Consider the following 14,963-nt stretch of genomic DNA (forward strand, 5'->3'; position numbering starts at 1 on the left):
TCCCGGGCTGGACTGGGCTCTGCTTTTCACCACTAGCTCTGACCCAGGGTGAGCTTGGTCCACGCTGAATTCATCAGGGCAGTCAATGCAATTGGTTTGGGGGTTTTGCAAATGCCCCAGGGACACAGACATAAAGAAACTGAACTTAAACACTGGGAGTTTTCTGAGCTCCCACCTCTCTGGAGGCCAAACTGAGCCCCCGTTGGGGCATTACCTCTGCATGAAACAAAAGCCTGGCTTTCCAAAGTGCTGATTTCCGCGCCCCCCACCCTCCACACACACACCTGCCCCAGTCCCACTGAAGTCAATAGGAGTTGCTGGGGTCAAGCATACAAGAAAACGAACGTCTCCATCCCCTAACTCGCAGTTCCATGCAAATAGGCCACACTTGAGAGCTTTACAGAAGGTGGGGAGGCCTCCAACCGCAATGGTAAATACCGCGGACTTCATATTGAGGACTGCCTGACGTCGACTCGAAGCACCCCGCAGACTTGCCAGGTTGCTGTGCCGATGTAACGCCTGGCCACTCTCTCTCTCTCCCTGCAGATGTCTCAGTTCAGGAACCAGGCCTTTCCACTGGCTCTGATCAGCTCGCTGTTTGGGTTCTTTGGATTTTCTATCTACCCTGTTGCTATGGAGCTAGCGGTAGAATGCTCCTACCCGGTGGGAGAGGGAACATCCACAGGCCTCATTTTTGTTTCAAGGTAAGTCGCCAAGTCAGACTCAGCGGAGCGCTATGTTTCTTCTACCTCCGTTACCTACGGCAATGAGTGACGTCAGTGCTGGTAGCCTCCAGCTGTCAGTACGTGGGCTGAGGGGGAAGGTAAAAGGATAGCAGCCGCCCTGTGAATGCTGGGTGATGCTGTACAGCTGACAGTGATCGTTTCATGTTGCCGGAGGGAGCTATTCAGAGGAGTCGCTGCAAAAGAAAACTAGCTAGACGTAAAGAGAGCTGTGGGATTGGTGTATGGGAGGGGACCAAGAGAAAGTCAAATAGGAGCCCAGGATCTATCCCGCTCTGTGTGACGTTGGGAGACAGCCTCTCTTAACAGCTAGCTTTGAAACCTGTCGAGACCATGCTGCCCCATGCTTCAGCTTCCAGCCACTGGATCATGTTATACCTCTCTCCGTCTAGCAGGGAAAGGCCTAACACGACCCAATGGCTGGAACTGGAAGCTAGACAAATTCAGACTGGAAATATGTCCGACATTTGTAACAGTTTGGAACAATTTACCAAGGGTTGTGGTAGATTCTCCATCACTGGCCCTTTTAAAATCAGGACTGTATGTTCTTTTAAAAAACTCTGCTCTAGGAATTATTTCGGGGAAATTCTCTGGCCTGTCATGCGGGAGGTCAGACTAGACAACCACTTCTGGCCTTGAAATCTATGGAGCTATGAAAACCTATGTCCCCAGCAAAAAAAAAACAGAAGGTCCCTAAGCAGTGGGGAGAACTTCAAGGTGAAGCATAGACGATGTTGCATACTGCTCTCCCACTGGCCCAGATTTGGTCAAAATGCTCCTCTGGGACAGACAGAAGGATGGTAGCATCTGTCGCAGGTCAATCACACTTGGTCTTCCACTGGCTTAGATACCTGTTCGCTCAGCTAATGGGATTGGAACACTTCCTTCAACAGTCGCCTGGCTGTGCCTTGGGCAACGTGCTTTAGAGATAGGTTCTCCTTTAACGGGATGCAGTAGTGCTGAATTTACAATGGAGATTCTGACATTACTGCTCTGTGCTCTAACCAGGGGTGCACTGGCTCAGGGGCCAGGAGAAAGATTCAGGAAAACAATAAACACTGAGCACCGTGCAGAGTCTAAAGCAGGGATTACCAGACCTTGTCACAATTGGTTTCTTGGTTTGATTGGTCGTGTGGTTTGTTATGGCCCCACTCCAAGATAAGCAGGGTGGCAGCAAGGTTTTTTCTGCTAATTGGAGCAGCGAGGAAGAGAATTTTAAGGCTCTACCACTGGCCAAGCCATCACTCTGAACAGTCCAAAAGGGTGTGGTTTGATAGGCAGTGTGGTGGTAGCCGTAGCATCCTGTTATTCGTACTCTAGTGCACATCTCTGGGATGCAATCCTCCACACACCAGAAGCACTGCCATTCGCGTAGGCTTGTGTGCTTGGTTAAGTGCTCGTGGTCGCTGCCTAGTGTACATCTGTGTATACAATTTTCAAAAGTGCTACATTACTGGATGTTTGTTAGTTGTATTCTTGTCTACACACGAAACAAAGGCTTAACCTAGTAACTGCCTTTGGGTAGCGTATCTACATCATACAAGACAAGAGGATAAAAGGCCCTTGGAGAATTAATCGTAAAGTCCCCGTCCCCGCTTACAGATGAGAAGCTAGCTGTGCAAGGAGAATCTCCATCTGTCCGAGGGGTGGCCCTGGTTTGGCTATGGGACTGATGAATCCAGACTAGGAGATTAGCTCAATGATGGTTTTTCTCTGTGCAGTCAGATCCAAGGAGTGATCTTAATGCTGCTATTGCAAGCCCTCACGGTGCAGATTTCCTCAGCTCCATTCTCCACCTGTGACATTGAGGAAGGTGGAGCATTAGACTGGACAGGTAAGTGCCCCCTTTTCTTAAAACATATTGATGTGTATAACTGAGGGGTGTCCTATCCTATCCCCACACAGTCTATGACCAGAGTTCTTTACTGTACCACAGAACGGATTCCTGGTGGAATGTGCTTCATTACCATCCCTTGGGCTGACGCTGTGCTGGCCGACTGGGAGCCAGCAGCTATTCCTCACACCCCACCTGTTGGTGCTTTGACAGCACTTTACGGGTGGGAGGGTGGAATGAAAAGCCACCTCGGATGCCAATAACGCTGCTAAATAATCCAGTTTAAAAGGTTCCCTTCCACCCACCCTGGAGAAGCCTGACCCCTTTTTGGAGCTTAATGTAACTGGCTTGCAGTGTGTGCATGTCTCCAAACACCGCATGTTTCACGGGATCTCCAGCAGAATGATGCAGTTGCACAACTTGACAAGGCAGCAAGACCAGGCACTACAAAACCGGGCACTACAACACAGCCGTAACATAGTAGAGTCGGGGGGACAGCAATGGAGGCAGCACTGGGGATACTGTGAGCAATGCAATGCATGCCTAGAGTTCAGTCCTTGAGTGCAAATGAAGGCAGCTAAATACGTAGCGTGACTGCCAAATGGCTGAGGATCCCGTTCCCACTGACTTCCTTGAGATTGGTTACCTTGAACTAGAAACGGTCAATACAATTGATAGGGTCCTGTGCTCCAGCAAGTGCTGCTTCCCCAGGGGCCCAAAGGACCAACGTGCAAGGAACAGCGATACTCTAATTCTGTACAAGTAGCACTACCAACAGGTTGCCAGACTTTCTGATTTGCCAAGACACCCTGGCTGATCCTGAGAGCACTGGTCAGTGTGTCTTCATTGGTCTGATTCGGAAAGGAGTGTCAAGAGTTCTGAAAGCAAATCGCATGCTGGCTACTGCTTTAACACAGCCCACCCCTGAATTCCCAGCCATTGTGAACATCTCCAGGATCCATCAGTGATCAGCTATAGCAATGGCCTGAAAATTCTGTAATGCAGTGGTTTTCAACCCCCCCTTCCAAATAATACAGTCTACGCGTACCCCTATCTAAGATAGAGTCATAATATACCTATGAAAATAGCGGGGGGGAGAAGGTCTGTAAGGGATAAGTCCACCATTACAAGATTTTTCTTGCATACTCCCTGACAAAAGCTTGTGTACTCCCAAGTTTGAAAACCACTTCATTAAGTTAATGAAACTACCTGTCAGTCGAGTGAGGCCAAAATATCCTGCTACTTCCCGTCAAAAGGGTGGAAGCTGAATTCATGGACCAAAGTATAGAAGAAACTGCGGCTGCTGATGTCAGGGAGGGAAAATTGGTCCAGTGAAAAGGATCAATTATTAAACATTTAATCCGTTTAAAAGTTGCATCTGGTCTGACTCTAGGGATAGCATCCACCTCCACATTCTCCCGAGTAGAAGCACGGTGGAGATTTTCTGAAACCTCATTTACATGTGAGCAGGCGAGAACAGGCAAATATTACAATTGATCCTTTCTATGGCAGAGGGGAATTAAATAATTAACCTGAGGGTGAAAGTCAGACACTTGACTAGCTGGCAGAAAGGAGGACTGTTTCTGATAGATACAACGCAACTTTCCCTTGCAATTCAATGAGTACAAAACACTCAACTTAGCATTGAAATGACACTGCAGTTCTGACGAGTCCCTGGCAGTGTCCAGCATTAATTAAGTGTAACAGAACATGGTGCATTGTGTTCAAAGAATTTTCACACCACCACTGAAATATGGCACAACAGGTGATATCGCCCCAGGTAAAGACAGGTAAACGGAGCAAGAGTCGCCCAAGGAAGCACATCAAGTAAAATCACAGCGAAGACATGGCAATTTGGCTCTTGCTTTGGGTTAGTAGCTTGCATCCAACCCTGTAGGCTTTAACTTGATGTGCTAACCCAAGCTAAAACCTAGTTGCTGTGCCTTCATTTCTATTTGAACCTGAGTCAGCTAACAGAAGTTAACACTTGTTTTACTGCAGCGTCAACATACCTTTAATCTGCTAAAGTTTAGAAAGCTTTAGACGTTGCCTTGTTTGGATGCAGAGCAGAACATAAACATGCCAGTCTCAAGGCTAATGGCTACTTATGCAAGACCAAGCAGTAACTGCCCACTTGTTCACTGCAGCAATGGTACTGGTGAAAGCATCTGAGCAAGGCAGATGTCACCTCCAGTGAATCTCCAGTCTACCTAAATAGTTTGGACTAGAGCTGACTGAAATATAAACATGATGGAGAAATTCTGAAGCTCTTTTCATTTGGCAAGGTTCAGAACAGACCCCGTTTGTCTTATTGATGTTTAACTGTTGATTTACTGAAATTTCAATTACTCCAAAACTTGAAATTTTGGCAATTTAATTAAAAACGTTAAAAAAAAAAGTCATCACATTTTCATGGAACTTCTTTTTAAAAAAGGCTATTTTTGGAACAACTTCATGTGGAAATTTTCTACCAGCTCAGAGTTCCCTTGTCCTTTTTAATCTTTGCAGTTAAAACAGCTCTGCACTGTATGTAATGGAGAGATGGGTGACCATCCCTACCTTCCATTTGGATTAGCACCCAGATTCAACTTCAGATTTCCAAAAATGCAGGTTTGTTTCTGACTGAGCTAGTAAAAATAAGACGTTCATGAGATCTGGACACTCCAGAATGGAGTCAGGGGGGGAGAGAAGCTCTGGTTATGTTCAAGCCAATTACTGAACATAAGAATGGCCATACTGGGTCCGACAAATGTCCATCTAGCCCAGTATCCGGTCTTCTGACAGTGGCCAATGCCAGAACAGGTAATCATCAAGTGATCCATCCCCTGTGACTCATCCCCAGCTTCTGACACTGTATTCAGTCACTTTGCAGACTCCCAAAAGAATGCATTTAAAGATTGACCCCTTTGTTCCAGAATTCATAACAATCAGGAAAGGGGAACAAACTAGTGGTGAGGGATGAAGTTCCGGGGGTGGGGGAACAGGGAAGCTGGACTAGTGGAGTGAGGAGTGGCAAGGGGACGAGATGGGCTGACCATGGGCCATCAGAGCAGGAGCTAGCTTGTCATGCTATTAGGGCATGGCTACACTTGCAGATGTAGAGCGCTGTGAGTTAAACCCGCCTTCGCAGAGCGCAGTAGGGAAAGCGCTGCAGTCTGTCCACACTGACAGCTGACAGCGCACTGGCGTGGCCACATTTCTGGCACTTGCAGCGGCACTGGGAGCGGTGCATTATGGGCAGCTATCCCACAGAGCACCTCTTCCCATTCTGGCGCTGTGGCTTGTGGGACGGGGGCAGGAGGTGTGGAGCATTCTGGGTCCTGTCCCAACGCCCCATGATGCATCGGTTCACATCCCAGCAATCCCTGTGCTTCCGTCCACATTTGGCGCCATCTTTCAACATTTTGTGCTGCGCGCTGTGTCTTCCCTTTCGGTCTGCGGGAATGGATCCCGAAGTGCTGAGAAATATGCCAATGAGTCTCGCCAGCACGTCACATTTGGCAGTCGAGTTACTCCTTAAGATCCAAACTGACAGTGAGGACTCCGACGAGGATATCGACTCGAGTAACGCATACGACACGAGATTGCTTGTGGCATTCACGGACATGCTCACCACCATGGAACGCTGCTTTCGGGCTTGGGAAACAAGCACTGAGTGGTGGGATCACATCGTCCTGCAAGTCTGGGATGATTAGCAGTGGCTGCAGAACTTTCGGATGAGAAAAGCCACTTTCATGGGACTGTCTGATGAGCTCGCCCTCACCCTGTGGCGCAAGGACACGAGATTGAGAGCTGCCCTGATGGTGGAGAAGCGGTTGGCTATTGAAATCTGGAAGCTGGCAACTCCAGACAGCTACCGATCGGTCGCTAACCAGTTTGGAGTGGGAAAGTCGACCGTTGGAATTGTGTTGATGCAAGTGTGCAGGGCTATTAATCGCATCCTGCTCAGAAGAACCGTGACTCTGGGCAACGTGCGTGACATTGTGGATGGCTTTGCACAAATGGGTTTCCCTAACTGTGGAGGGGCGATAGATGGGACGCATATTCCAATTCTGGCACCAGCCCACCTAGCCTCTGAGTACATAAATCAGAAGGGGTATTTCTCTATGGTTCTCCAGGCGCTTGTGGATCACTGACAAGCGTTTCATTGACATTAACGCAGGCTGGTCTGGAAAGGTGCATGCCGCACGCATCTTTCGGAACACTGGCCTGTTCAGGAAGCTGCAAGCCAGGACTTTTTCCCCAGACCAGAAGATCACCATAGGGGAAGTCGAAATGCCCATTGTGATCCTTGGAGACCCCACTTACCCTTTAATGCCGTGGCTCATGAAACCCTACACAGGGAGCCTTGACAGCAGCAAGGAGCGGTTCAACAACAGGCTGAGTCGGTGCAGAATGACTGTGGAGTGTGCCTTTGGCCGTTTAAAGGGCCGCTGGCCGATAACAGCATTCCCATGGTTATATCCGCGTGCTGTGCCCTCCATAACATTTGTGAAGGGAAGGGTGAAAGCTTCACTCAGGCATGGAACTCGGGGGTTCAACACCTGGAGGCTGAATTTGAACAGCCAGAGAGCAGGGCTATTAGAGGGGCCCAGCGCGGGGCAGCAAGGATTAGGGATGCCTTGAGGGAGCAATTTGAGGCTGAAAGCCACCAGTAATGTTTGGTGCCCTGCACGGGAGTGAAGTGCAGTGGTTCCAATGTGAGTAGGAATCTCTGTTTGCTACACTGACTTGCAGTGCCTGTTGCTTTCCTGGGCTAAGGTATCTTTTAGTTTATGCAATAATAAAGAATGTTTGCAAAGCCAAAAAATCCATTTATTGAAAAGGAACACGACTGCTTGGGAAACAGAAAGGGCAAGGGGGCGGGGTGGGGAACGGGACAATCACAGATGTGCATATGTCCTGTTATCATACTCAGCCTTCCTGTCTGGAGTGCCATGCAATGAGTGTTGCACTTCAGGCTGGCTAAAATGCATGGTGATGGGGGTTGAGTGCAGGGGGTAAGGGTCGTAGTTTTCAGGGCTGGGTGGTGAAGCTACAGGTGTTGGAGGCAGCTGGTGGCGATAAGAACCCGGATGTTGGGGAAAGTGGGTTGGCAGTGACATGGGGACACAAGGGAAAGAGTTAAGGGCTGCAGGGCGGGGCGGGCGCGGTAGTGCTCCGCTTGCATGGCTACAAGCGCCTCGATCAAGTCCGCTTGGCGCTCCATGCTGCTTATCAGCTTATCTGTGCTTTGCTGCCAGAGCTCCGTGCTTTTGTGCCGGCGCTCCGCATTCTGCTGGCGGATCCTCCTTTCACTCTCCCACCACTCTGCACTTTTAGATTCCCGTTAAGTGACTGCTACATTACTTCATGCAGCAGGTCCTCTTTGCTTCTACGTGGCCTCTTCCTAATTCTTTGCAGCCTTTCGGCCGTTGATAACAAGGATCTCAAGGTTGCATCTGTAAAGGCAAAATGCAACACTTAACAGAGGCAGCATTGTTCCCACCAGACAGAGCAATGATTTGCCCATACTTAAAGACAAGCACAGTCTACACAATAGCAGAATTTGCCTGTCCCAAAGCGAGCGCACATAACCCACCGGAGCCCCAAAATGGTGAGTAAGCACAGGGGCAAGGGGGACTGATTGTTTCAGGGCCGTACTGTCCTCTGGGGTCCTGTGCCATGGGGAGAGCCAACAGCTGCAGGGGGCCCCTATACTCAACACTGTCCCCACATTTTCCACAGAACTTGGTCCTGGAAGATATCTCGCTGCTGAGGGTGACCTGGGAAGCAAGGGAGGGTCTTCTACTACAATGCGGCTTCCGCCCTGGCCCACATACAGCTTGCCTGCGTGCAGCAATGGTCCCCCCGCCCCTCACGGCACAGTGGCGCGGACATGTTAGCCTGACTGGGATAAGGAGCACAGTGGCTCTCCCAAGGAACCTGCGCAAGCGCATTGCCCAGGTTCTGGCTGAGACCTTTGAAGAGATCGCTGAGGCCGATTACCGCGATGTGAGAGCACATCAACGCCCTATTCCGCATCTAGGCATCATGCAGCCCTAACCCTGCTCGCCCCAAGAGCCCGCACCGAATAACTTCCTTCCCAAAATAAAAGCCGCTTACTGGGCACGTTCTCTGGTGTTTGTCCTTCCCCAAGCACCGGCCACTGCGACTGGTTACCTTCCTCCTGGCTGCATGCATCTAGGGATGCAGGGGTGTCTTCCTTCTCCTCAGCACCCTCACTCCCGCTTTCCTCCTCCTCCTCCTGCCTTGTTGAACTGGGCTCTGAAGTGTCCATGGTGGTACTCAGAGTGGAGGTGGGGTCGTCCCCCAGTTTTGTGTCCAGCTCTTTGTAGAAATGGCAGGCCGTGGGGACAGCACCAGAGCGGCTATTTGCCTCACGGGCTTTGCGGTAGGCATTCCGCAGCTCCTTCACTTTAACCCTGCACTGCAGTGCTCCCCTTTCCATCATGTCCCTTGATATCTGCCCAAAGGTATCGTAATTCCTACGGCTGGAGCGCAGCTGGGACTGGACAGCTTCCTCCCTCCAAACACTGATGAGGTCCAGCACCTCGCCATTGCTCCATACTGGGGATCACCAGGCGCGTGGAGGCATGGTCACCTGGAAAGATGCGCTGAGAGCACTCCACGCCTGGCTGAGCAAACAGGAAGGGGATTTTCAAAATTCCCAGAGAATTTAAAGGATGGGTCTGACGGTTGGTCACTTGAGGGCAGGGCAGTAGAGTTCAAAGTGATGACCAGAGTGGCAAGAACAGGAATTGTGGGACACTTCTGGAGGCCGATCAGAGCGCATTAACAGAGGAGGGCGTCCACACTGACACCGTGGCGCTCCAGCCAGGGCGCACGAAGTGTTATGCCTCTCGCCGAGGTGGATTACCAGGAGCGCTGTAGCCACAGAGTCAGAGCGCTCTACGTGCCTTGCCAGTGTGGTCGGGTCGTGAGTTAGAGCACACAGGGCCGCTTTAATGTGCTCTAACTCGCAAGTGTAGCCATGCCCTTAGCAACAGTAGCTGAGGGAGCTTCCTGGGAAGAAGAGCGATGGCGGTGCAGTCTGCCGTGCTGCAATGTAGGGTGAGCTCGATTAGGAGCTGCAGAGCAGCTTAGGGAACCCGGGTCTATGAAACCTTAACCCTGCAACCCCTTTTGCTGATGCTGTTCCCAGTGTGCCACTAACTCGGTCTTCAGAATCTACTAGGCTAGATAAACTCCACATCCCCCAGTGCTGCAGCTGCATGACTTGTCATGACCACTTCATAAAGAAACATGTGGGACCCTAGTGTCCCTCACCAGCTAGAAGTAGACAGGCCGGGAGAAGGAAAACCTGAAGCAGATACTGGACCTGCCAGCAGTCCTACAGCGATGACACAAACTAGTGTTAACCCCAGAGCAGACGACAAAATCATCCGGGTCTTTTGTTCACAAGTGAATGGCGTCTCCTCAAATCTAATGCGCCCAGTAAAAGAGTCGGTGCTGTTCCATCTCTGCCCTGCAATGTATCAGTCCATTCATGTTAGAGCAAAGGGAGATTTCATGCTGAGAACGCCTGAGCCCAATCGATCCTAGAGCTTTTATACAGGTGGGAGGAGCTGCAGAAAAAGCAGGTAAGTATTTGCTCAGTGTGGCAGCCTCCTAAGGGCAATACGGTCATTTTGTTTCCAGGGCCAATCAATTTTAGACAGCGTATTTAATGGTCATTTTTGTGGGGTGGGGGCCGAGCTGGTCAGGAGATCCCAAAGAGATGATTGCATGTGCACCCTGAGCTATGTCTCTTGTGATCAGTTAGAAACAATGCATATGCCCAGGTTTTTCTGCGGTGAGATACAGTTTTTCTACACACACCATTCCTTGACACGTGCTATATTCAGCATAATGGGCAGTTATGTCTCAATGAAAACTGGTTTGGCTGTGATGGAGGTAGGAACCGTTCCAGAGTGCCCTCCGGCTGTGCACTGGGTATTTTTCATTCCTTGCATTGTGCCCCTCTGCTCTCTAATCCATTGCTGTACAGACAGATGAATCCCTTTGGAATTCCTCTAGTTTTTCACCAGTGTGCCAGGGCACAAGCTAGCTCTAGTCTTCCTCAAAATGGCTGCCAACTGACAAATGAATAGATTTTGTTCTTGCATCCCAGCATCGCCTTCCTGAGGTGAAAGTTGGGCATACGGCTGATAGCTACAAAGTGCATTTAGCTGAAAGTATAGTTGGCCTGTATATGCCAGCAAACTGTCCCTTTGTGTTATAGAACAAACTGCATTAAAGGAGTGTTTGGGTTGCAAAGTCAAGCAGGCCAAAGGTGGGGAACGCTAGATTTAATTGCCTGTGTAACCTTAATTCTGCCCATTGGGTATCCATCCTGTGCACTGAATGAGGCAGGGGTCCTGTGGGAAAAAGTGTGATCATGTAATTAGACTATCATAATGCATACTCACAAGGGGCAGAATTAAGGTTTCACAGGCAATCTTGATTCTGGCATTTCCTAATTTTTTAGTGCTTTAAACGCACCCTAATCAACTCCTCTCTTATAACAGTTTTTCTAATGCAATTTCCTAATTTATTTTTAAAAAGTAAACATTCTACGAAGTGCAGCAGTTTTGCATTCCTGCCCATCCTGGCTAATAGCCATTGATGGACCTATCCTCCATTAAGTTATGTAGTTCTTTTTTGAACCCTGATATAGTCTTGGCCTTCACAACATCCTCTGGCAAAGAGTTCCACAGGTTGACTGTGCGTTGTGTGAAGAAATACTTCCTTTTGTTTGTCTGAAACCTGCTGCCTATTAATTTCATTTGGTAACCCCTAGTTCTTGTGTTATGAGAAGGAGTAAATAGCACTTCCTTATTTACTTTCTCCACACCAGTCATGATTGTAACACACACTAACAGCCCCATCAGGAGGGTAAATAACCACTGGAATAACTTACTGAGGGTCATGGTGGATTCTCTCTCACTGGCAATTTTTGAATCAAGATGGGATGTTTTTCTAAAAGCTCCGCTCGAGTAGCTTCATCATTTTGTGGAAGTTCTATGGCAGCAGGAAGTCAGACTAGCCGATCGCAGGAGTCTCTTGAATCTGAGAGCAGAGTTGGACCCCGGAATCTTCAGCACAAAATTCTGCTGCTGGAACTACCAAACGTATTGCTTTAGCAGGTAACAGAAGAAAGCAGTTATCCTAGGGAGAGAGGAAGTAGGGTTACTGGCACCAAGTGCTGGGTCCTGGTGGTGGTCGGAAGAATCATGCCTCACCCCGGTTGTCCACCCCCCGCCCCTTCATACAGTACAGGAGTTGACTAGCACCTTCCCCATGTGATGCTTCCAGAGCAAGGCATGAAATGATGGAGGCATATGCTAGGTCCACATCTTAACACCCCATCTTAAAAGTTATGCATTTCCAAATGGAAGGGAATTAGGCATTGGATATTGTCAGATTTCACAAACGAAACGTCAAGGCTTTGGTGAAGGTTGTTCCAATGGTTAATTACCCTCATGATGGGGATGTTACACACAGCATAGAATGTTTTACGTCTTAAAAATGAACTAGGAAATTACCTTAAAAAAAGAGTTATAAGAACAGGGAGTTGTTGAGGATCCAGTCCAAGGTTTTAAAATCATCTGAAATGTGGCTATTGCATTTTGAACATTTTCCAGGCTTTCCCCATTGTAAAATATGCTATGCGCACCTTGTGGAAAGACAGTTATACTGGAAGGCTCTCACATAGTACAGACCCTATACATGGGAGGTAGAATTATGAAGGTCCCAATTAGAAGGGAGAGCACCTTAATATGGTGTATTATATGCCAACATCCAGAAGAATCGCAAAGCACTGTATTGTGTGTGTGTATGGATGACTCACCCACTACTGAAATGCAGCTGTCTCTGGGGTGGAAGGCACAAACCTTTCTGTATCAACAGTGTTGACAGGGGAGGTGAAGACTTTCTGAAAATGGGAGGGAGAATCTTACCCACTTGTAAATTGGAGCAAGATATGTGACTTAGCATTCCTATATTGTTGGTGTCATAGGATTTTAGAGGATATAGTTGAGGACTTGATTCTGCATCTCTTCTGGAAAACCACCACCTAGATCCAGAGCAGAAAGAGTTTGAAGTGGGCATTCACTTTCTAATGTGGTTATTTCTTTGTATATAGTTCCCACACTGGTGATGGCTGGAGCATGCAGTGTTGTAGCCTGCTTCTATGTCATCTTCTTCCACACCGACTACAAGAGACTCCGTGCCGAAGCATCGAATGCCGCCTCAATCAACAAAATTGGAACTGAAGCAACAGCTCCTGAAGCCTAAAATGTCTTATTTACAACTGTACACTAGCACGCTGGGGAAAACGGACTAATCTCTGTGGGAAAAGGCCCGTCACACCTGTGCATTCAGCTCGCACGCTGGGGCCCTGAGCCTGGTATGGATCTTATAGGTGCTAGCACAATACAAGTGCTACTCCAAGTTTGATGACAGAGGGGCTGGAACGTTGTCTGGTCTTGCGGTTCTCCACCAGAGCCCGAGCTGGACTTTTAGGACAAGATTCAAGGGAGAGGTATTTGTGCTATTTGGATCTTGCTAAAGTGATTAAAAGAACCAAAGACAGATTGGACAGCTACAGAGATAAGAATATTCAGTTGCAACAGTAATGCTGAAGTATTGCAATGGAGATAAACCTCATGTTTCAGGAGTTAAGGCCATTTTTTAAGTACTAGAGGTTGGGGTGAGATAATCCGGCGGGGGGGGGGGGGGGGGGGGGAGTTTGTCCGTACCTACCCTGCATCTTCCTCTGAGGTATCTGGTGCATCTGGTGCTGCCCACTGCTAGAGACAGAACACTGGCCTCGAAGGACCACGGTTCTGATCAGTATGGCAATTCTGATGGCTGGGGTGACCTTTTTTCAAGGGATGGGGGTGGTAAAAACTGGGCAGGTGGGTTTTATCTTTGCCTGCTGCTGGTTTCTTCAATGTTCTGTAAGCCCTCATGGTGGGCACAGCACACGCTTCTAAAAATCACCTGCAGCATCTTTACCTGTAGACATGCGAGGGGAAGCCCTGATATTTAAGCACCAAATGTAAAGGAGAAATGACCCCCCCCGAAGGAGAGATTAAGAGCCAGCGCAGGTTACGAGACTGGGTTTTATAACACCCTCCCTCCACCCACTCACCTACCGTACGGTCAGTGATGTGGAATTCATTTGTAGCCTGTTGCTACTTCTGCCTTAACACAAACCCTTGACCCATTTCTAATAGTACAATTTAATAAGCAAAGGAACGCGCTGACCCTGGAACAGGCCTGTGCTCACTGCCCAGGAGAGGGTGAGGCACTAGCACTGTTGGACATGGCAGGAAAATGATGGTTTAGCTCCTTCCCTCAGCAGGTGCTGCCCAGGACGCACCTAAGAACCCCAGGCAGGGGCAAAGGCCAATCCTCAGTGGGAACCTGCTGGAGGCCAGTAATGGTAACACGGGGGCGATTCACCCCTCGGGGGCCTAGACTAATGCACAGTGTCCCGGGCTAGTGCAGGGAGGTGTAACAGACCTGTAGGTGCTGCCGGGAATGATTGGGGCCCAAGGACTAAAACTCCACTTGTGGGAAATTGACATTTCCAGCATGGGGATCAGTCCAATTTGAAACAAAACTTAAAATTTTCAGTCTTTCCAGGGGAGAGGAAATTCCTAGGCATTTTTGCTGTGGGACTAGGGACAGGAGGTGTTTCCAAGAGGAAATATACTCCTGGGCCTGGTCAGCTGCTGAGTGAAATTAACATGTTTCGCGGCTGCCCATCACCAACCAGCAGCTGTGAAATCATGTCAGTTTTACTCAGCAGCTCCCTGGCTTTGCAGGGTCTGCACTTCTGGGGCCGCAGGGCGTGGACCCTGCAAGCCCAACCCTAGGGCTCCCAGCTCCAGGGAGGAAGTTGGAAGCCTCGCAAGCCTAAGCCCAGGCGTGGGTCTCAGGGCCACCAAGCTCCCAGCCCAGCAGCAGGGAGTTTGGAGGCCCTACAGTCCCCAACTCTGGTGCAGCCTTGGAGCTGCAGACCCTGGATGTCGAGCAGCCTGCCGGGTGAGCTGGCAGGGAACCAGGGAGGTTTCATGCCAAACCGCACCTGTGCTGTGATGAATGTTAACTGAACCTGCCACGTGTCTGTGAAACATTTTGGGCTAGACAAATCAGCATTTGCAACCCCGTTCTGGTGGACAATTCCTGACCAGTTCTACCGAGTCCACAAGTAGCTATCCAAGGGACACTAACGGCTCCGTCCCTGCCCCCCGCCATCTCTCCATTATAGCTTTCTACAACCCAGGTACTATTTGCACTTTGGAAACTGCTAGGAAGTGGTTGGGAAAACTTTCACTTGCCGTAAAACTGCAGCCTCTTGGGAACGAGCTACG

At 49.2% G+C, this 14,963-nt stretch overlaps 1 protein-coding gene across 4 annotated transcripts in view; it reads left to right on the forward strand.

Moving 5' to 3' along the window:
* The window catches only part of SLC49A3 (solute carrier family 49 member 3), a 35,430-nt gene extending 22,172 nt beyond the window's left edge, over nt 1–13,258 (forward strand). The window contains exons 8-10 of one of the 4 annotated variants that reach the window (XM_005308973.5): nt 547–704; nt 2,465–2,577; nt 12,725–13,258. In XM_005308973.5, the coding sequence (XP_005309030.1) occupies nt 547–704; nt 2,465–2,577; nt 12,725–12,876 (423 nt within the window). In that variant the 3' untranslated portion in view covers nt 12,877–13,258. Of the gene's footprint in view, nt 1–546; nt 705–2,464; nt 2,578–2,679; nt 4,977–5,085; nt 5,183–8,304; nt 10,182–12,724 lie in introns of those variants that run through there. The other 3 variants (XM_065549787.1, XM_042859144.2, XM_024110774.3) reach the window with 3 other exon arrangements.
* The last annotated feature ends 1,705 nt before the right edge of the window (nt 13,259–14,963 follow it).

This window comes from Chrysemys picta, chromosome 6, assembly GCF_011386835.1.
Source record: "Chrysemys picta bellii isolate R12L10 chromosome 6, ASM1138683v2, whole genome shotgun sequence".
Classification (NCBI taxonomy): Eukaryota; Metazoa; Chordata; order Testudines; family Emydidae; genus Chrysemys; species Chrysemys picta.